At 37.0% G+C, this 21,237-nt stretch overlaps 1 protein-coding gene across 2 annotated transcripts in view; it reads left to right on the top strand.

The window, feature by feature from the left end:
- Positions 1–15,022, top strand: part of GALC (galactosylceramidase) — a 31,793-nt gene extending 16,771 nt beyond the window's left edge. For both annotated transcript variants that reach the window (XM_085061604.1, XM_085061603.1), the window contains exons 8-17: positions 2–157; positions 2,226–2,350; positions 3,528–3,655; positions 4,109–4,198; positions 5,485–5,574; positions 5,915–6,062; positions 6,507–6,687; positions 8,986–9,149; positions 10,588–10,664; positions 12,403–15,022. In XM_085061604.1, coding sequence (XP_084917730.1) covers positions 2–157; positions 2,226–2,350; positions 3,528–3,655; positions 4,109–4,198; positions 5,485–5,574; positions 5,915–6,062; positions 6,507–6,687; positions 8,986–9,149; positions 10,588–10,664; positions 12,403–12,546 — 1,303 coding nt within the window. In that variant the 3' untranslated portion in view covers positions 12,547–15,022. The remainder of the gene's footprint in view (position 1; positions 158–2,225; positions 2,351–3,527; positions 3,656–4,108; positions 4,199–5,484; positions 5,575–5,914; positions 6,063–6,506; positions 6,688–8,985; positions 9,150–10,587; positions 10,665–12,402) is intronic.
- Positions 15,023–21,237: the final 6,215 nt, after the last annotated feature.

Consider the following 21,237-nt stretch of genomic DNA (forward strand, 5'->3'; position numbering starts at 1 on the left):
GGGCTCACTATCCTGGGACAAAAACGGTGAAAGATGCCCTGTTAACTGGGAAGAAACTGTGGGCTTCAGAAGATTACAGTACTTTCAATGATGATGTTGGTGCAGGCTGCTGGGCTCGGATCCTGAACCAAAACTACGTGAATGGAAACATGACCTCGTAAGTGTTGCGCACTGTTGCTCGCTTGCACAACTCGGTGTGTAAGAATTACTGAATTATTTAAAGTACTGTATAACGCATCCATCTGCTGGGGTGAGAAAACAGTAAACTGAAACTCACCCCTCTGTAGTCTGAATTCAAATATAGCAAGATATGAAGTCTACTCTTCTTACCTCCTTTTGGGGTAGAAGTCCCACAAGTTTCAATATATTCTTGTTCCACAGCACCCAATGGTTTATGCAGTTAATTTCAGATGCCTTTAAGACTCATGATAATTAATAAAAAGAGAATGTTCTTAAGAAGAGCTAACAATGATAAACATTGAAGGAAATAACAATAAAAGGAATAACAAACTAATTTATCTGTATTTTTCTTAAGGTATTTATCAGGTTGTCTTCAGTTAAACAAATAATTATGGATGTAATTATCTAGTTTTTCCATACAACTTCTTCCTCAGAATCCATTTTTAAGCATGTTGTAGTCTTTTGATACATTAACTGTTTTCTGCATAGTTTCTTTCCAAACTGAAAACTGTAAGACAGATGTTCTCTTTAATGGGAAATTACATAATTCAATTTTAGAAGAGAATAGAAAATATAGGTTGATGTTTCTAGTGCAGCAACTGCAAGGCTGAAAAAAAAGTTTGATTAAAGAAAATGTAGGCATCAAGATGTAAGCAAAATTGTTTAAAGCTTTTAGATTTTATATAACTTCATTATTGAAAATTAGAGAGAAATTTTCTTGTCTATTGCTGGAAGTGGAGTGCAGGAAAAAACACTTTGCTACTTGTAAAGGGAAGTTTCTTGAATCACCTGGTTTCTACAAATCTTTTGTTTTCTCTGCAAGCTGAAATTTTCTAACAGATAAATATTTCCTGCATGAATTCCTGATCATTCTTCTTGCCTCTTAGCTAATGCTTTAATATCTTAATTTGGGGCCTTTCTTTTCCCATTATTTTTCTATTTTTATAACCCCTTTCGAATTATATATGCCCTATTTCTTTTGTAGCCTAACAGCCAAGCATATGTGTTGTATTTATAAAATACTGTAGAATAGTTCCAAGTCCAGATATCCAACAGTGAAGTTATCTTGGATTTTATACTGAAAAGCGAATCTTTCTGATGAAAGGCAGCTTATCTTTCTGCTAAACTTACTGCCTTTGAAGTTGCGTTTGCCACTTTTCTTTCTTAGTTTGAAATCAGCAGCACAAGTTTAATGTGAGCAAGCTGAGTTTACAATTCAAGAGCTGTTTATTTTATGAGCATGTTTTTATAGAATTCCAGGATCTCTTCTGTATGTATGTATAGTGTGATAAGTCTACATCAGTGACTTTAGAATGAGGCCTTTGTACTCACCTGTATGCAACAGCAAAACAGATTGACAGCTTTTGCCTTCTACTTAACTGCTCTGTTAAGCTGTATTTCCACACTTATGGCCCAGAGGTCTTAAGTTTAAAGTTCTTGCAAAACATTTTCACATGCAAAACAAAATCAAAATCCATGAAGTGATCATCCTTGTTGGTATCCTGACAATGTCTTTAAAAGACCAAGAACTCCTGGAGGATGGCTGGTTAAAATGGTTTTGTGTTTGTTACTTACATGGTTAATGATAAGATCTTTTTTTCATGATACTTAACTTCTCCCCCAAGAAAGTCCACCCAAAACATCTACCACCATGCACAGCAATAACCAAGCAATCAAAAAAACCCCAACCAAACAACACCCAAACTTTGCTAACAACATTTTTTCCCATTCAGACCAGGAAAAAAACCGAAACAATTGGAGTCTTTAACCCTCAATACATATTTCCTTTAATGTATAACTTTTCATGGTCCTATAGCTAGAGAATTTATCACCAGTTTTGGAAGAATTTCTCACCACTGGAAACTAATTTGGTTTATTTTCCTTTCATGTGTTTTTGTTCCCCATTAGCTGGAAATAGATTCCCTGCACCCCCACCCGCCAAATTATTTTCATTTTCTAACAGAGAAAAAGGGGGAGTATATTCTTGTATTAAGTTAATCTGATACTATCCATGTGAATGGGGCAAACACATATTTTTCTTCCAGAACAATTGCATGGAACCTGGTGGCTAGTTATTACGAAGAGTTGCCCTTTGGTCGATGTGGATTAATGACAGCGCAAGAGCCATGGAGTGGCCACTATAAAGTTGACTCTCCTATCTGGATTACAGGTAAAAATTTTGCAGTTGAAAGTTTGGTGATCTGATGCCAGGCATCACTGTATTTTCTGAGGCCTTTATTTAGTGGTATTATGTGTATTATTTTTTTTTTTACCAAATTAAGGTAGATTTGTGCAAAGTTTTGCAAATACTTTTAAGAAAGAAGATTAAAAAAGCTCATTTTAATAAAAAGCAGGAAGATTTAGTAGCAAGGGAAATCTTAAAACTTGACCTTTAACTGTGGCAGAAATGAATAAGCTACTTCCTTCATTGCTGTTACTATAAAAATATTTTGATGTGAAGTGCCTATAAAGGTTAGTGTGCTTTTCTGTTTCCCTTTCCTATATTTAATCCTTGAGTAGTATCAATTCCTTTTGGTACTTCTCAATTTGAGAAAATGCAACAAAGAACCTCTATATTCTTGTCCTGCTTGAGATTCTTGGCTTATGTAAATCAGCATTTCCTTGAGACTGGGGAAAGGGAAGCATGTTCACTTAGTGTCTGTGGTCACATGGATTCACTGGCTAGTCTGTACTCCTTCAGCAATGTTTTACTGTCTTTGCTGCAGTTCAGTAGAACTATGCAGTGCCGTGAAGGAGGAACAAGACAAATGCTTTAATTTTTGTTCTTCTGCTAGATACCTATATATGTAAAAGAATTAAATGAAAAATGGCCATAATGTCTCATGGAGAGTTCAGAACAGCTGAACAGTTGTTCTTGTGTCCATGTTGCTCAGGCTTTTCATGACCTGGGTGGTTATGTTTTTTTTGATAGTTTCATTTACTTGCTGAAAACCCTACTTATTTAGTTACTCCTCATGGAATTTCCCATGTGTGCTTTCTTTGGCTCAAATGTTTACTTCATTAAAATAAAAAAAAAGAGATTTGGGAAAATATAAACTGTGATGAATATTCAAATTGCATGTACATGATTACCTCATATAGTTTGTACTCCATGTCTAAATAATTGCTATCATTTTAACTGTTTTTATCAACCAGAGAGTTGATATTTTTAATTTTGCTGTAGTATAATTCTTTAATCTTTCCTCCTGTATAGGTAAAATATGTTTTAGAAGTTCTATTACTTTCTTCCCCAAATCAAGTTTTTGTTTTGTAAGCATGTATGAGGGAGAAATTTAATTAAGCCTACAAATTAAGTTTTGATTATTGTATTCTGATTTTTGTCTCAGCACACACCACACAATTTACTCAGCCAGGCTGGTCATACTTGCAAGTGGATGGACACTTAAAAGGAGGTGGCAGTTTTGTAGCTCTAACAGATGGCCTAGGGAACCTTACCATCATCATTGAAACTATGGTATGTGCATCAGCAATTCCAGTGGACTAGAAGAGTTAAAGGAAATGTGTTGTTATGAAGAACTTGTCCTTGATTTATGTAGTTTGGTATCTGTGAATGTTCTTTGATACTTGTGGCTTTGTTAGTGAGTTCACTAGAGGTCATTTTTTCTATCTGAACTTTGAATACCTAGTTGAGACTTCCTAGAGGCCAATATATATGCCATGTTTATCTTTTTATCACACGTTAGCTTTAACTGGATGACACAGGAGGAAGTTATATCATGTGCTTTCTTAAAATATGTATTCAAAATGAAATTATTAAACTGGTGTAATTGAGAGTTTTAAGATAACAGTGAAATGCATTATTGCTTTCTAAATTTCAATTCTGTGCTGTATGTTTTACATGAATGTTGCCATGTGTTGCATTCCAGTAATGTGTGTTTTTTCTGTTACATTTATTTTTTTTCTTCAGACTCATAATCACTCTAAATGTATCAGGCCTCCATTGCCAAATTTCAACGTCGCACCTCAGAGAGCAACTTTCTACCTCACAGGGTCATTTGTAAGTAGATTTTGAATACATTTGGTCAGTCTTGTAAAATGAGTTGCCATTCATAATCAAATACATGCAAGGCAGGATCACAGGTTAGCAAGAAACTAAGTCTCCGATATTGAAAGCTGTTACACACCTGGCAAAGTTTTAAGCATTCTAGTTCTGTTTCACCATGAGATACAATGTCATAACTGAAATTGTGGAATTGCTGCCTCCCAGTCTAATCATCTCTATATTGAAGAAGAAATTTCCCAGAATTGAAATGCAACTGAACTTTTCTTTGGAATTTATTCCAAGGCTGGGTGCTCTGATGTGCTGACATAGTTTGTCTGGCCAATGTGGCTGAGGCCTTTCTAGTTGTCAGTTCATGTCCAGGGAAATAGCTGTAGCTGATTTTAAACTGTAGGTTTTGTTCTTGCATCTTGTGAAGAGATATTCTGAGAATCTCCCAGTTACTGGTTTGTTTATTCTCTTTTTTAATCTTGCTAAAGTAAAGTTCCCTCTGAATTGTGAACAGTACTTTCACAGTAGAAACTGGAAGGAGTCGTTAGTTAATTTGGATGATTGCTTCTCAGAAGTTGACGGTGCTTACTTATTTGGAATTTGATTTTTGATTTTTGGCAGCATTAATTTCCTTTAGGAGGAGATAATTTGGACAATATTTTTTTTCAATAAAATGGTTCACTTAGGAAAAGTAGTGGAGTATCAGTTTGGATACACAGTTCCCTTTTGAGGAATGGTTTATCCATCTGATAGCTCTAGGTCACTTGCTTTGTTGTTGGTGTGGTAACTGAAAAAATTGTAGAGGTTAGGTATGATTAAAATCTCTAACTAATGTAGTTGATAATATTGCAGAAGTCTGGAGATCTCCAAGTGAAATATTTTGCTCAAAACTTAATATCAAAGCACTACCAACTAAACTAAAGTTCTCATAAAAGTGAAATTAGTAGGATGTTATTTCAGTCTAGGTACTTCTAGGAAGAGAGCTTGTATCCAAGGGGTATCACTGCTGGTGACAGAGAAATTAAAGTTTGTGTCTGTGTTTGCAGTGCTGTCTGTCTTTATAAGCACCATTAGTGTATGTTAGGATAATTGATGTATAATTGATGTATAATCTGTAAAAGTGTAAGACATATGCAATGACTAGCTGAATAGAGTTGTTGCCTCTAATGTGATCAACAGCTTCAAAATAACAAAAATTAGACACCTTTAGAGGGTGATATTCCTCAAGTTGGATATTGAAGTTTGTTTATTTTGCTGTTGTGTTTTAAATTGTATGGTGTGTTCCATTGCAGTATATGGTGGAAACCCTTCAAGTGTGGCATTCTAGACTTGGTTTTGAATATGGAAACTCCAGTCTTTTCCAGAAACTCCGTCCTGTAAAGGTAAGTTGGTCAGTTTTAATTGCAGTCTCTCTGCAATTCCAGGTGCACCTTTCCCCTTTGCTGAAACTCCTTAACTTTCATGCTTAAGTTGCATGTTTAGGGCATGTTTTATTAAGGCTGTTTGACTACAATTTCACTTAGCCATATACAAGCTTACCTGGAGGTGATGAAGAATTTGGGGAAAAGGAGTTTTCAAAATAGCCTTATTTAAGTGCTAAGGCAAGAAGACAGGATTTTTGCCTTAAATCAGGGCTTCAGAGGATCTTCTTTGCTTCATGAACTTGGGTATTTTGTCATTTTGTTGTTTAATTTTTGCAGCTTGAGCTTTCTTCAATTCCAGGTATGGAAGGGAAGATTTTCTTTAGATCTAAATGTGGATGAAGTCTACACTTTAACCACACTAAAGACAGGACGGAAATGTGTTTTCTCAGAGCCACCTCCTCCTTCTCAGCCCTTTCCTTCAAATTACAAAGATGATTTCAATATACGTAAGTCAAAATTCTCTTAGTCAAAAACTTAATTCACACAGATATAATTGTAATGAAGAAAGACAGTAAGTTACATTATTTGAATCCTCTACATGAGGTAGCCTGAAGATCTGTTTTGGTTTTGTTTATTTATACCTGTATGACTCTACACCTTACATTTGCAATGAAGTGTATTTAATTTTATGTCTTAACGGTGCTCACTAGCACCAATTCTTGATTCAATTGGTATAGCTCATAACTATAGTGAACTAGTTTTTGGAAGGCAGGGAGGAATGTAGTTTACTTTGTGAATGTATTGCAGAACTGGTGTCTGCTTAAAAACTTCCATTTTGGGGACTGCTTTGTCAAAATTGTGGAGAAAGTTTTTAGGGGAAATTTCTGAAAATGAGTACATGGAAGAAAAATAATGTTTTAGAGTTGATGTGTATTTTATTTTCTGAACAGGTAATCCACCTTTCAGTGAAGCCCCAAATTTTGCAGATCAGACAGGTGTATTTGAATACTTTGTAAATGCTTCTGACCCAGGAGATCATGTATTCACACTCCGCCAGGTGGTGGTTCAGCGGCCCATCACTTGGGTTTCTGATGCAGACCAGACCATCAGTGTCATAGGAAATTTTAAGTGGTATGTAAATACTATTTTCTAGTGACATTTGGGGAAATGTCCTCCTCACCAGTGTGAGTTATGATCAGTGAATCTGTCTCAAGCCTCATTTCTCTCAGACAGAGGGCTTTTGCTTTTGCCTTCAGATTCTCTAGATTTGTAGGAATGATGATTCAGGGACTTGTAAAAGTCATTGAGCCCTGCTTAGAGCCAAAGACCAGCTGTGTCTGCCTAAATGACTCTTAAAGGATGGGGAGTCCACCACATTTCTTGCTTACTTAGCCCACTGCTGCACTGTCCTAGAATTATTTTTTTGCCTTATGTCCTGCTGGGCATATTTGTTCAAGCTAATTTTTTAGAATGATGGATCTGAGTTGGCATACTAGAAAAATGAACACATGCCCTGAGTTCCAATATTTCTCAAATTGGACTGAAACAAAACCCCAATTAATTTAAAATTACATAATTTTGAGTTGACTGGCTTATTTGTTAGCAATATGATCAATCTCATAACTCCCAGAGTGTTTAATTGATAATTCAGTTGTATTTGTTACAGACTGCCATCTTCTGAGCAGTTCCTAGAATTGAGTTGATTTGATTCTACTGCTGCTTAAACCAGTTTTATTTCTGGGTGAAAGTAACTGAGAGTTACTTCTTTGATAAAAGTATGGTTACAGTTGCAATGCTTTCTAGGAGCTATAAAATTGCTAGGAGCTGCAATGATGGTAATGCAGAATCAAGCTGCATACTTTAGAAAAATGTTTTATTTTTAAATAATAAGGATTTGAGAAAGAGCTTGTTAACTGATTGTGCTTTTAATAGTACTAATAAATTTCATGCTTAAAACTTTCTCTTCTGCTTAGAAGTCTAGCCTAAATCCTTTTGATATGTTCTTTAAAGTAGTCATTCAGTCAGGTTTTTTCACTTTGATTAGGTAATTGATCTTGCAAATACTTTTTCAGAACATGCTTCACACCTAATTTCAGGCCTGGAGAAGTGATTGAATCACTTTGATCCAAAGCCTGGAAGAATATCACTTTCTGGTGCTTGGAGGTTGTTCTTCAGTTATCTGATATTTTCTTTTGCAGCCCTCTGTTAAGAAAAATCTCATATTCCCCCTGTAATCCACTTTCCCTCATTGAGTAAATTATATTCGGTGATTCCTATAACAGCTACACAGGATATATTCTTAAATTACTGTACTGAGATTCCTAACAACTTCCTATTATTTTATTTTGATTCCATTTCTTTCTGAGTCTTCATCTTGTTTTCAGAACCAAGCGTGCTTCCTGAATATTCAGTTTATTCAAGTTTTACTGATCTGTTACTTTTCATAATGCTAGTCCTCAATTTCAGGCCCTCAAGTTTATTTGCTTCGTCCTCAGTTTAAGACTGACTTTGTTCCTGGCAGATATTTTCAACAATGAGTGCCTGCTATTTAAATTCTGAGCCAATTTTGCATTAAATTTCTCTGTGAGGTGATACTTTACTTCAGTCATCAATGTCAATTTATCATGATTCAATTTCAGGATTGTTTAGTTGGTTTTAGTTTGAATTTTAAACTTGTGCATGTGAAAGCTTTTTGTTCTCTTATCCTGAATTTGTTAGTGTTTTTCTCTGATGGTTTTATTGAACCTAGCTATATTCTAAAATTATTGCTATCTAGTTAATTCTGTAATGCTTTGCATCTCTTTATAATGGCTTAAGGAAAACGAGGGGGATGTCTCTTGTTTAATACATGAGGAGGCAAGAAATAATCTTGTTTGTGTAATGAATATATATTCAAGAATTTGGTACTTCTAATAGCATTACATTAGAATGAAAACCCAGGTCATTCTTGTTGTTATGTTAGAGGTGAGAAGAAAAGTTGCTAAAATAGCTATTTTTGGATTCACTTATCAGCTGAGCTGGTGTTTCAGAGAGTCTTTTCACATTCTGTAAATAATTATAGATCATTAGCAACTTTTTAAGTATGTGATCTTGTTGGCTGTATGCATATTACAAGTAATTTCAGACATAGGATGTAGATTTTTAGTTTGAATATCCATTAATAGAGGTAAAGAATGCTTTTAATTTTTATGGTTAGTAGCCTTGTAGTACAACTTTGGGGAGGAGGAATTTGTGTGAATTTTCTAGGTGCTGCTTGCTGGTTTCAGTATTACTTTGCTTTATTATCCTTTACAGCTCTCATTGCAAGCATAACACAGTGCTTTAATGTTGAGCTGAAGTATCATCTCAGGAAAATCAAATAATTTCTGCCTACTTCCTGCTCAAAAAAATGGATTGCTTCCTTGTTAAAACATTAAACTTCTCTTCCAGGGTAAACATGACAGTCACTTGTGACATCTACATAGAAAAGCCACGTGATGGGGGTGTGTTTATTGCAGGAAGAGTTGACAATGGTGGAATCTATGTTCGACGTACCAAAGGAGTTTTCTTCTGGGTTTTTGCAGATGGTACCTACCGAGTCACTGGTGACCTAGGTAAGCAGCTCTTTGCAAAAGTGGGTGCTGGCATATGGACATGTTGTTTTCATAACTTTGATAAAAATGGGTTATACTAGCAAATATAAACTGTTTTGCTTTTCATAAAATAAATCCCGTGATACAATATTAATTACAAAAAGATCTGATCTGTATTCTTACACTACACATAAAAAAAAATCCTGATTGAAATGAAGTGACTTTTCTTAGAGAGCAGTTCAAGTCCCTGTACTTTTATTTGGCTTAAGGGATGATGATAAGTGGACTCCTGTTTCCTTCTCCTGTTAGTCTACCTCAGTGGAGTGAGCACATGTTCTACTTGTGATGCTGTTCATCTCTAGAGCACTTGACAGGCACATGAAAGAGTGTGTGAAAAACTTCATCAATAGCTAAAAGTTGTTTTCAATTTGCTTTGAAATAGTGGCATGTTTAGTTGTTTAAATGCATTTCCCATCACTTCATAGGTATATTTTTCAATAGTTTCTGATGAATCAAATATAGCTTCTAGATCTACAGTATATTTGATAAGATAGATTTTTTTTTGTGTGTGTCTGTGTTCCTTTCCACTTTTACCATGGACAGGGAGCATAAAGAAGATTTTACATAGCTTCTCTGAACATCCAGTGCTCCCTAGGGAACCTTTGCAATGTCTAACTTCATAAAAACTTACGTTTCAGCTGTATGGAAATACATACTTGTGTTTAGGATCGACTCAATTTTTTATTTGCAATAAAACCTAGCAAAATTATGTGATCAGTTTATCAGGCTGTCAGAAATAATTTTTCCAAGATGAAATGAGTGGATTTTAATTAACCACCACATTATTTCAGGCTGAGACTCGTGTTGCACAATATGATAATTTTTTCTGTACAGCTATTTTCAGTCATCTTTATATTTTTCTGGAAGGGAGCCTGAATGTTAAATTATCTTGCAGCTAAAACTGTCTACTGAATAACTGGAGACTTGTAGCACTTAACTTTTTTCAGGTCTTCCCTCCAGGTGTCATTCACACCTCATTTTTGCTTAGCTTAAATTTTGAGTAGACCTAAGCAACATGATAGTGTTGTAGGCAGCTCAGACCCTGTGGTTTAAAATAGCTTCAAACAATACATAAACAAGAAGATCTATAGAATGAGCAGAGCGATAGTCACTGTCACACTTTGTGAACCCGTACTCTCCATAGAGTGAATCCTCATGCCAAATTGCCAAGAGCCTTGGAGATTTCAGTGGGAAAACAGTCTGGGCAAAACAGAAAGGCACTCCTAATGCACAGTCTGAGTTTGCATATTAAGCCTTCCATGCTGCAACTATAATTGGCAAAATGTCAGTCCTGAACACTTCTGAAAAATAGACATTATTTTCCTTTTGCTGGCTTGGTATTGATCAGTTTCAGCAAAGGGCTGAAGTAGCACTGTGCTAATTTAAGCATGTTTTGCAGCTGGACAAGAACTATTAATGAAAGGACTTGCTGGCGTCCGGGATAATGCATGGCACACACTAACTCTAAACATTCAGGTAAGGACACAGGTGAAAAGCTGGAAAAACAATTATGAAACTTTCAGTCCTAAATGGTTTAGACAAAACTGTGCTATAATATTGATGGTATACTTGCATTAGTTTACCCTATCTAAAACATAAATAATATCTGTATTTTAAATCAGTATTAAAATACCATAACAAACTCTGCTGCCTGTGTTTTTAAAGAGATCTTGAGGAATTGCAGAAGGTACAGAAAATACCTGGAAAGATGATTTGAAAGGTGAGAGGGTCATAGCAGCAAGCTTCTTGTTTAATCTGATGGAAAGATGATGGCCTGGCTTCCTGTTCTTAAGACAGTCAGTAAACTACTAAAGTAGCCTGTGTTACAAATCTGTCTCCTTCCAGTTACGTTTGGAGGCTAATAAGGCCTTGTATGTGGAGCTAGTAAAGGATGGGAACCTCAGATAATCTGAATTCCTTCTCTACTGTACGGAAAGAGCACGGGCATTGTGTTGCTGTATAAATGGGCTGCAGTTAATGAGATGCCTGTCTGCATTTTTTTCCTTCCCTCCCACTTCACCCTTTTTGACCACAGTGACTTGGTCAGGAAAATAGCCCCAAACATTAACTATCCCTGTGTGCTTTGATGGGTGAGACATTGGTGCAAGTACCTAAAAGGCTGTAAGTTCCTGTTCTGAATGCCTAATCCCTTTGTCTAACTTAACCTTTGCAACTGCAACTGGCCTCAAATGCGAGGAAGCTTAAATCCTAGCTGGGGAGATCTGCTGCTGAAGGTAACTCTTTTAAAATTATGCAGAGTCCCTCATGCTAAAATTTCACTGACTATTATAAGCTGTTTTTTGTCTCTTGCACTATCACATTTGGAGACAAAGGGACACTTGTACCTAAGGCATTCGCTGGAATGGATATAGTTTAGTTCAGTTTAGGCTTTGGTGCACCTACATTTATGACAGCTCTTGCCATAGGGTTACTGAAGATGAACATAAATCACTTAAAACTCAAAACAAGGATGGTAATTTTAAAATTACAATGCTTTAAACTTCAGTCTGTCCTGTTGAAAGTATTTTGTATCCAATATGCCTTTGATGTAATGACTGAAGTGCAGAGCTGTCTTTAAATAATTCTCACACTGACTCCTCCTTGAAAGACATTCTTTCTTTTACCTGTGTCTATAATTGTCTTTCGGATTAAGAAATACAAGTAAACTGAAGTGTTTTTTCCTAAATACTGTTTAGTGGAACACAGACAAGATAAATTGTAATTTTTCCTGAAACTGCTTTTAATTTCAACATCTTGAAGTGGCCTGAGTGATACTTGAAAGTTCTGCTGTCTCCTCTTTCATTTGGCTTACTGACTAAATTACATCTTTCTTTACTTTTGACTTCTGCCTAATTCTGCAGAATCAGTGCCAGGTGTCACCTTAGGAAAGTTGGGCTGTTCGAAAGAGCATGATACAAGTGGAAGAGGAAAACCAGTTCACCTTTCAGGTTCTACACTGAGTTAGCAAACGTGTGAGTTGGGGAAGAGGAGCCTTTTATGTATTCACTGTAAAGGCATTAGATCTGTTTCACAGAGCTGATAGACACCAGAGGATTGTATGCAATATTTAGATGCACCTCTGCATGAAAAATGTGTGAAATGTAGTTGAAAGTTGACTTGACATCTTTCTGCTTTGTCTTGTCTCCCCTGTGAGCAGGCTCAGTGTCTGCAGACACTGGATTTTACAAAGCTAACATTTTCCTTTTTTTGACAGGGCAATTCTGCCTCAGGACTGTTAAATGGTTATCCTCTCTGGGAGAATGTCACCGTTTCTAAACCAAGCAACGGCTGGGCTGCTCTCGGAACTCGCTCGTTTGAGTTTGCACAGTTTGACAACTTTCACATTGAAGCTTGCTGAGGTGGCTTTGGCATCTGGAGAACCTGGTTCTTGTGTTCCTTTAAATAAGAGCCAAGTCAAGCTTGGAGCAGAGCTGACTGCTAAACTGATTGATCTGTTGGCAAGGAGTCTGGATTCGGTCCGTTTTATTTGTTAAAGGTTTACTTGAGTAGATATCAACATGACTGTAGCTTTATCCCCCTGTTGCTGTGGGATTTTTGCCCTTCAGTTTTTGGGGGTAAATTTTAGTTCAAGATAATGACGAAAACAAATTCTTGGATTTAAATGTCTTTTAATAACAACATCTTAACTTACCAGCTCACTTCTAAGATAACTTTAGAAGTTAACAGAAGACAGATGCATCTTAAGCTGCATTTTTTAACACTTCTGCTGTTATGTCCATTGCTTTCACTGTGAAGGAAAGAATTAAGTGCCAGTAAGCCTTATGAGCCAGTGGGCCCCATGCTTTTGTAGATCTGTCATTCTCAAATTTCATTTGGATAATGTACCTAGATTTCCTATAGTAAAAAAAAGATGTTTTGTCTGTTTTTTTGCTACAGTCTGTGACTAGACATTACAGTACTCCAAGTGCATTTGATTGCTTCCTCCACCTTTCCTTGGCAGCCCTAAAATATATCCTATTTTCAGTGGAATGCAAATGTGCCTTATGACTGATCAGGCAGTGCAGGATGTGGCTTACTTCTAATCTACCTCCTCTGTCCAATAGAAGGATTGAAGTGGATGAAAAGATACCCTAACTCACAGTTTGTGGATGAAAATCTTGTGGGTTTTTTTGCATGGTGCAAAGCGTAAAATCGTTGCATCATGGATATTTTCATGTTAGGTCACATGTGGAAATTAGCGTTTTGTTCCTAGAAACTTGGGCAACCACTTAGAGCTTTGGATAGAAAATAAGTAAAGCATAACAATGATACTTAGTTTATTATATTACTGTGGCACAGAGGAGATACGGATACTATCAATTCCTGGTATGAAAGAAATTAGAAAAAAATGTTTTTGCCTTTAAGAGTTTGCAGTCTGATCATAAGGTAAGTGACAGTAGGTGGACACAGATGGAATTATTTAGCGTGCCAAGCAGTGGTAATGACACAAATGTGTTTGTTTTTAAACTTTTCCTAGCCATCATAAAGTTCAGAGGATACTTCAGATCATTGGGAAAGGAGGGATTCTGTTTTGGTGTTGCTTCATTTTATATTTTTTCCTAAGTTACTGTGTTATAAAAAAGCAATTAATTGAAAATGTAGTGAGGTACTGAATGGGTTTTTCCTCACACATATTTGCAGTTCAATTTGCTCCATAATTTTTCTTGTTTGTTGTTGGTCAGTTTGAATGAAGTTGATGTTTATTGACATAATAAAACTTGCCTCCTGTGTCCATCTACTTTTCACATTCACATCGTATTTAATTGACAAGATTCCACAGACTTGATAGGGCTCTAGTAGCTGCATGAGGCCATTTGTAGCAGGCAACATCTTGAGAAAAAGATTTGCGGTATACTTTGATTTATAGAGATTATTCTTCTGATTCCCTTTATTTTAAGGATGATTCCAATAATTGTTAACTTCAGTCTTTGAAGTTCTCATCTAATATAAAGTAAATATAATACAAATCATTCCTGGAAAATTTATAAAAAGTTTATCTTCCATTTTCATTTTTGGAGAAGAGTTTTTAAAATTCCATCTCTAGTGAGTACAAAATTTTTGTCTTTTAGTTATTATATTGATATTTCTTATTCATACTTGCAAATTTTGTGCATGCCAGCAACCTTGAAAAATGGTTTCAACCACTAAACTTTAAAGCTCTAGTAGAAGGCTTCCAAATGTTAAGTAACTGTTTACTTAAGTGGGTGAAAAATGAAAGGCATTTTTCCATGTCATTTTCAAGTATGGGTGCAGATGTATTCCTCACTTGCTTGATTTCCTAAGGAATGTCACTGGTCACTCCACATGTGGGGGAATCTAATTTTAGGTCCTCATATTCAAGTAATATAAGAATCTCAGAATGAATTTATTTTAGCTGTGATGGATTTTTGTAGTTGGATACTTCTTGGAGACTTCCTGGTAGCTTCTGTGGCTGCAAGCAGTGTTTGTGTAAGAGAGAGATCAGCAATGATGCAGTTATTCCAAAGGAGCTGTCCATTTTTTTACCTTCTAATGCACTAGTGTAATGAACTGTACTGTTATATTGTGTACTAAACACAATGTGCTTTATCACTGGAAATGTTGATTTTTGTTTTTTTTTCCTAATTTTAATTTACAATGTTTGAGGATTAAAGTGTTATGAATAGAGTAAGTGATTTAATGGTGACATAATGTTATTCATCTTCATATGTCTGTAATTCTTCACCCTTCAGTGGATTGTAATATGTTTGGCAATAACAAGCTGTCAGGTTTTTCGCTGAGGGGTGGATTTATGTTGTTGATTATAAATGCTAATCATTCCAAATGGACAAATAAAATACCTAAAAACCCTTTGTTTGTGCAGAATGCTTCTGGAAATGTGTCTTGGTTTTCTCCAGTAAGAAAGCTGACAATTTTTCCATTGTGATTTCTGATAACTATATTTGGCATTAACTATATTGGATTGGAAGAGTATAGCCAACTAGTACTTATTAAAAATATCTCAAAATCCATATGCATTAGGACTTGTGCTCTTGATAAAACGATTGTTTTATTTTTGCTTCATTCTGGTTTTTGTTTTTGTTTTTATTCTTTATTTAGTGAAGGGAGTTAAATTGTATTTGAGGATGAGTGATGTGAAACTTCTGATTACTAAGGTCTTGTGAGATTTAGCTGAAACTGATTTTCTAGGTGTGGAAATAGACAGTGTTTTAAGGATGTACTCCTAAGGTTTAAAGGCTTCTTTATTTTGAATATCCTTTTGAAAGTAGCTTCAAACACACTATTTTTATTATTTTTTTAAGCTAAGCTTTAGTGTTCAACTTTACAAGGAAGGCAGAAATTCCATAGAGCTAGTTATGTTTTCCAGGCCATCATGCCAGTTGATATATAATTCCAGACTTACCCTGGAATTATTGCCTTCCTGTAACCAGGTATGTGCTACCATCCACACAAACACTGCATCAAAATCAATCCTGTCCCTTCTCTGCCACCCCACCTTTGAGGTTAGACACAAGCATTTCTTGGGATTTTCAAATGCCTGCAAAACACCAGGACTCCTTTGTTTTAAAAGTAGAGGAGACCCTTAATTTAGGCTATTGATGATGGTTTCTTTTGCAGCTGCCTCCTTGTATCACTGTAGCAAAAATAAATTTCTACTTTAAGATTTGATTTGGAGTGGGAGTGATTTGGTTTTGCCTTACAGAATCAGTGATGTTGCATTGTAGCAGCAGATTGTTTTCATTCAATAAATTTTCATTGGTTTGCCTGAAGTTTCTGTCCAGAGTCCATTTTCTGGAGAGGTATGGGTATTATGGGATTAACCATGATAATTATAGCTGTCTTTGATGATTTCAGCAGTATAGCCAAAGAGGGAAACTTTTTGGAGACTTTATTATCCTCACTTTGATGTTTTGGTTTCTTTTTTGGGTTGGGTTTTTATTTGTTTGTTTCTTTTGGAGGTTTTTTTTGTTTGTTTTGTGTGGGATTTTTTTGTTTGTGTTTTGGGGGTTTTGTTTGTTTGATTTTGTTTGTTTTTAAATCCTTTAAAATGCTACATCTGTACAAGTCTAGCACATGCTGAGAGTGGCAGACAGGCAGGTTGTAAAAAAAAAATATTATTTTGAAGATGTCCTAGGCTGGTAGTGGGATCATCAGGTGGCTTTTTTAGAATTCTGAGAGGAGTGTGCATGGGAAAGTCAGCATGGGCAAGTTCCTCTTGCTGTGCTCCGTCCATTTATCCTCAAGTGTCACTGTAACAGTAAGGGTTGTGTTTCTAGAACTTGCAATCTAAAAAAAGCCCAAAATACCCACTAGTAATTGAGCAGAGGAAAATGTGTGCTGCGGCAGTGTTGCCAAGCTTTTGCTGTGTGCCAAGATACTTCTCTGCGGTTTTCATAGTGGCTAAGACAAACAACTGTGAAACTCTGTTTTTCCCCTCAAGGAATTATGTTTGGATAAGGTTAGAAACAGACACAGAACCCAACACCAGTTTTGTCAGGGGCTCCCAGTAACTTTGCAATAAGTGCATTAAATCTGAATCTTACTTTTGTATACTCTAGGCTAAACCTAGACATATCTCTGGAAAGCAGAAATGAAGGTATGCTAAAAGTATTTGTTGGAGTGTTGACTTTAATTTTTTTTAAATGCCTTTTTTGTTGGTATCAAGTGTACCTGAGTTTAAACTTCACTTAGGGCAGGAAAACAGTAATTTTGGGTTTTACTGTGCTCACAGATGCATTTCAAATGCAGTACTGTAGTAGAGGGTAGCTCAATACAGAATTAACTTGAGGGTATGTAAGAGGAAACTGCGTATTGTTAGTCTAATGTTTTGCAGCTATGGTCTGGATTCTTCATGGTCTAAGACAGAGGAGGTAACACCAAAATGACTGTTAAAAAAACCAGAACATCATCACAAACAAAAACCCCCAAAACTGCATGCATGTTCCCAGATAGTACAGGAAAATGCAAAGAAAAGTCTGGGTTTAGCTTGGCTTCCTTTGTTCAGTTTCTGCTGAAAAATACATCTTTCTTACTGCTTTCTATGAGCAATGATTTAGTTAAAATGCCTATAGAGAGTGCAGGCTTCATTGTTGCTAAAAAGTGAATATTGTTTAGCTAATGATAGACAATACTATTTCCCAAGAACACTGGAATCAGAAAAGGTTAGAAAACATGCGAACAGGTTATGCAGCTGAAAGGCATTTCTGTGCTGTGTGAATCAGTCCTGCTGCCAGTTGCAGAAGATTCCTTTCCTGCCAGCATAGCAGCAGAGCTGTATAAAAAACCCAAGTATTTCTCTGTTACTGCCACCCCATTTTCAAGGTTTTGGGAAGCTTCATGTCCATTGGCCAATCTGAGGTCATGCAGGAGTGACTCTGTAGCCTCTTAACTTGATTACATAGTGTTAACAGAGTCATTTGAAAGAGCAGCTGGCAATGGCTAACAGCAAATCCTGTTAAGGATGTCCATATTCCCTTCTGATGTGATTGCTCTTGTAGTGAGAGCAATAAATGGTAGAGTTCACTGGCAAGAGTTCAGGCAGGTTTTGTGCTGAACAGAGGTGCACAGAAATGGTGCAGAGATCTATAAAGCTTCACTGGGATGCACAATGTCTCTGGCATAAGCTGCCTATTTCCTGTTCAGTCTAAGATTCCTGTTTAATGGTTCAACTCCACTTTTCTTCTTGCTGCTTAGCTGACACTTTATCCTAAATAAATTGTTGTGCCAGCATTATAGGAAATATGCTCAGTGCAGCAGAGCATGCCTGTACCAGGAGGAGGAGGCTGAGAATACCCTGTTGATCATTCAGCCCACCTCCTCACTAGATAGATTGAACATTTTTAGTGCCTGCTTTGGTTTAGTGCTGAGACAAAAGAGTGGAGACCTTCCTCTTCTTTTTTGTAGGTGGCTATTCTGCTATGGATTTTGAAACAAACAGCATCATTGTTTTTGTTTATGATCTGTGTAAAGGGTGCAGGAAGATGATTCAACTTCTCTTCCCAATTCATGATAAAAGCAAGATTGATACTTCAGAATGTATCTTGTATTTATTGAGCTCTAGTATTTACTTGTGGGATGGATTGAGTCCTTCATGAAACACCTGTGATTCTACCTTGAGAGACAAAATACTTTGATTAGATGAATATATAGATGAATATATCATACAGATATATCAACTGGTAACACCCACCTCCCAAGCCAATGGGAGTTTCTCTTATGCTGTTACGCCATGTAGAAGAATAATTTCAAATACCAAAATGAGGAAGATACAATTTTTTTTTCTAAATATTGGTTCTAGTAGATCTTCACAACAAAAATTGCAGCCTCCTTGTGGCTAGCACAGGTCTTTCACATGAGAATTCCTTTTGTGTTTTATAAATAAAGATAAAGTTTGGATGTTATTAAAAACAGTGTCCCAAGACTTGGACGGTGCAGGCCTGGCCAATCAGGCCTAGGGGGAGGCTTCTGACTGACCAGTCTGGGTGACCTTTGAAAACTCTATATATATGATGAAATCAAAACAATAAAGGTCTTTCCTTCTTGCCACTGAGAACTGGATTCTTCTCTCTGCTAGCAGCTCAACAGCGACACCTCCTCTTATGGAAATACATTCTGTACATACCTTGATTTCATTCTCCTTTCCTGTTTGCACTTGTGAAATGGTGAATACTTAGAGACATCTGTCACCTTTTTTTATTCGTGTCTGCATAGAACAGTGATAATGCTCTACCTCCAATGATAGTCACACTATGAATGGGGGTCTCTTCACAAAGTTTTGGAAAAGACTCCATTGATTCTGTGTACATTGGAATCCGGTGGCTTCCCAGTCCAACAGTATTACAGCTGAGAAAAAACATGCAAAAGTGGTGGAGTCAGTGAGCTGAAACATAAGCCCATCATCAACAGCTGCCCACTACCTGCAAGGAAATCTGGAAAAGGTAAAGCAACATGCTGTACTTCATAGAGTTGCCTTTCTAGTAGAACCAGTAAAATGGAGATAAGTAGGATAGGTTGGAAATGGCTTTGTTTGGTATAGAAACACATAGTGGAATGTTGTAAAGCTTACACAGTGGAATAATGTAAAGCTTACATAGTGTTTTCTTAGAGTTGGATTAGTCCCTGTGTATTTAGCATGACTTAACAAGGTAGGAGGAGTGTTAATGCATCTGTAAAAGTCTGAGTCCATAATATGCTCTCAGAAGTGCTCATCTCCAGGCTCTCTCATTTTTTTCACTGAAAAAAAATTATGTAATTCGTACCTAGCAAAAGAGCAGAATGGTACAAGAGCAAAACAAGGCCAAGTCCACTTTTCTATCTGCAGTCACCTTTCCTCAGTGTTGTTTTCCTGAAGCTAATGAATACTGCTCACGTTATTGCGTGACTATAGCTACTTCTTTTCCTCTGGAGACCTAATTCCCTGTGAAAAGTCTCTCAGTCCTGACCGAAACCAGATAAACAGCAATGCTATTCCAGTTCACTGAGTGTGACTGACACGGTATTTGAAATCACCACTCAGCCCAGACAGTCAGGAGGGGTAGCTCATACTTCAGGCTGCAAAACAACCCCACCTCATTACAGCAAGTCTGATCTGTTCTCAGAAAAAAAATAAAAATCTATAGTGGTATCACAAAGATTGGTTTCCGAATGAAAAATTGAGGTTTGACATGAACCTTAGGACTTTTTATCTTTTGTGACAAGTTCGTAAAGCAAGAGAGGCCCTTGCTGTCTGTGCTGGGGGCACTAGATGGCAGTGGAAGCACGGCTAAGAAAAGAGCTGTCCTGCTGGCGTTGGGACCAGCTTCTCTGAGCCACGAAAAACAAGGAATGAAGGCAGCTTTACTTGAGAAGAAAGATAAGGTTGAGACTATGGGCGGCCTTCTGTGCACAAAACTCAAGGCTTCCCTTACAAGAAATATTAATTCCTCCTTTAATAATTTTGCATCTCCTTAAAGCAGATTAACCTATAAAACCCCAAATGCTTTATAAAGCACTTGTTACCTACAGTGGTTTGTCTTGATCAAAGCCATTAAATGAAGAAAAAGCCAATTTCCAATTGCTGCCAGTGGCACAGCTTTTGTGTGAGTCTTGGTAATTTTTAACTCATGTGTTTGAGCTAAGAAAGGATCTGCAGTGATTATTTTTAGAGTACAGTGAGTTTGCTCTTCACTGCTGCAGCCCATATCCTAAATGCTTTTGACATGCCACAGCCCCACTATGAGGTCTCCCTGTGCAGCTGTGTGCCCTGAGACTGTCTGGGAGAGCTTTGCACAGGTGGGATCACAGGCTGAAACCCCACACTCCAGTGAATGAGAATGCTGGGCAGGAGCTTTTTACAGTGTACAGCTGCAAGAGGGTTATTTCCCAGCCCTTTGAGGTTTTCTGAGGTGTGGGGATTGTGTTTTCTGCTTCAGTTTTAAAATATGAAATTGATTGCTTGGGCAGCTGCAAGGGATGGAGATACTGAGATAAAGAAGCAGCATATTTGCACTGACAGAGGAATTGTCATCCAGTTTACATTTGAGCAAGGCAGTTCTTTGCTCAGAGGGGTCTGGAGACAAGGAAAAGCAGCAGCCTTGTAAACATGTGAAGGGGAGACAAAAAGAGCATGTCAGGAACTGGCTGACTTTGGGGTTATCAAGAAACTTATGAAAAGAAAGAGGTCAACAATGTGAAAGCAGAAAGGGAGGATGGGTTTGGCTATTATCAACTGTCTCAGAACAGCATAATCAGAAATATGGGAGAGGTAAATGAGCAGTGATTACCGGGAAAGCAATTCACTCCCTTGTGCCAGGTTTTCAAAAGCTTTTTGTGCTGTAGGTTAATAGCCAGCTATTTGCTTCCACTCTGGATTAAGCCCCAGGCTTCCTGAGGTGATGTCCTTCCCTGTCCCTCACAGACTGCCATGGTCAGGCAGCTCAACTCTGCACATCAGTATGGGCTATCTCAGCTCAGCCTCTCTGGTAACACCTTATTCAAGGAAACCCTTAGTAATGGGTTCCCTTGTTTTGTTTCTGTACCCTTTGCATTGTCCCAGAAAGGGCCTACCTGGATATATGTATGTAGGGACTGG

This window comes from Lichenostomus cassidix, chromosome 5 (assembly GCF_008360975.1).
Source record: "Lichenostomus cassidix isolate B80296 chromosome 5, HeHo_3.0, whole genome shotgun sequence".
NCBI classification, from domain to species: Eukaryota; Metazoa; Chordata; class Aves; order Passeriformes; family Meliphagidae; genus Lichenostomus; species Lichenostomus cassidix.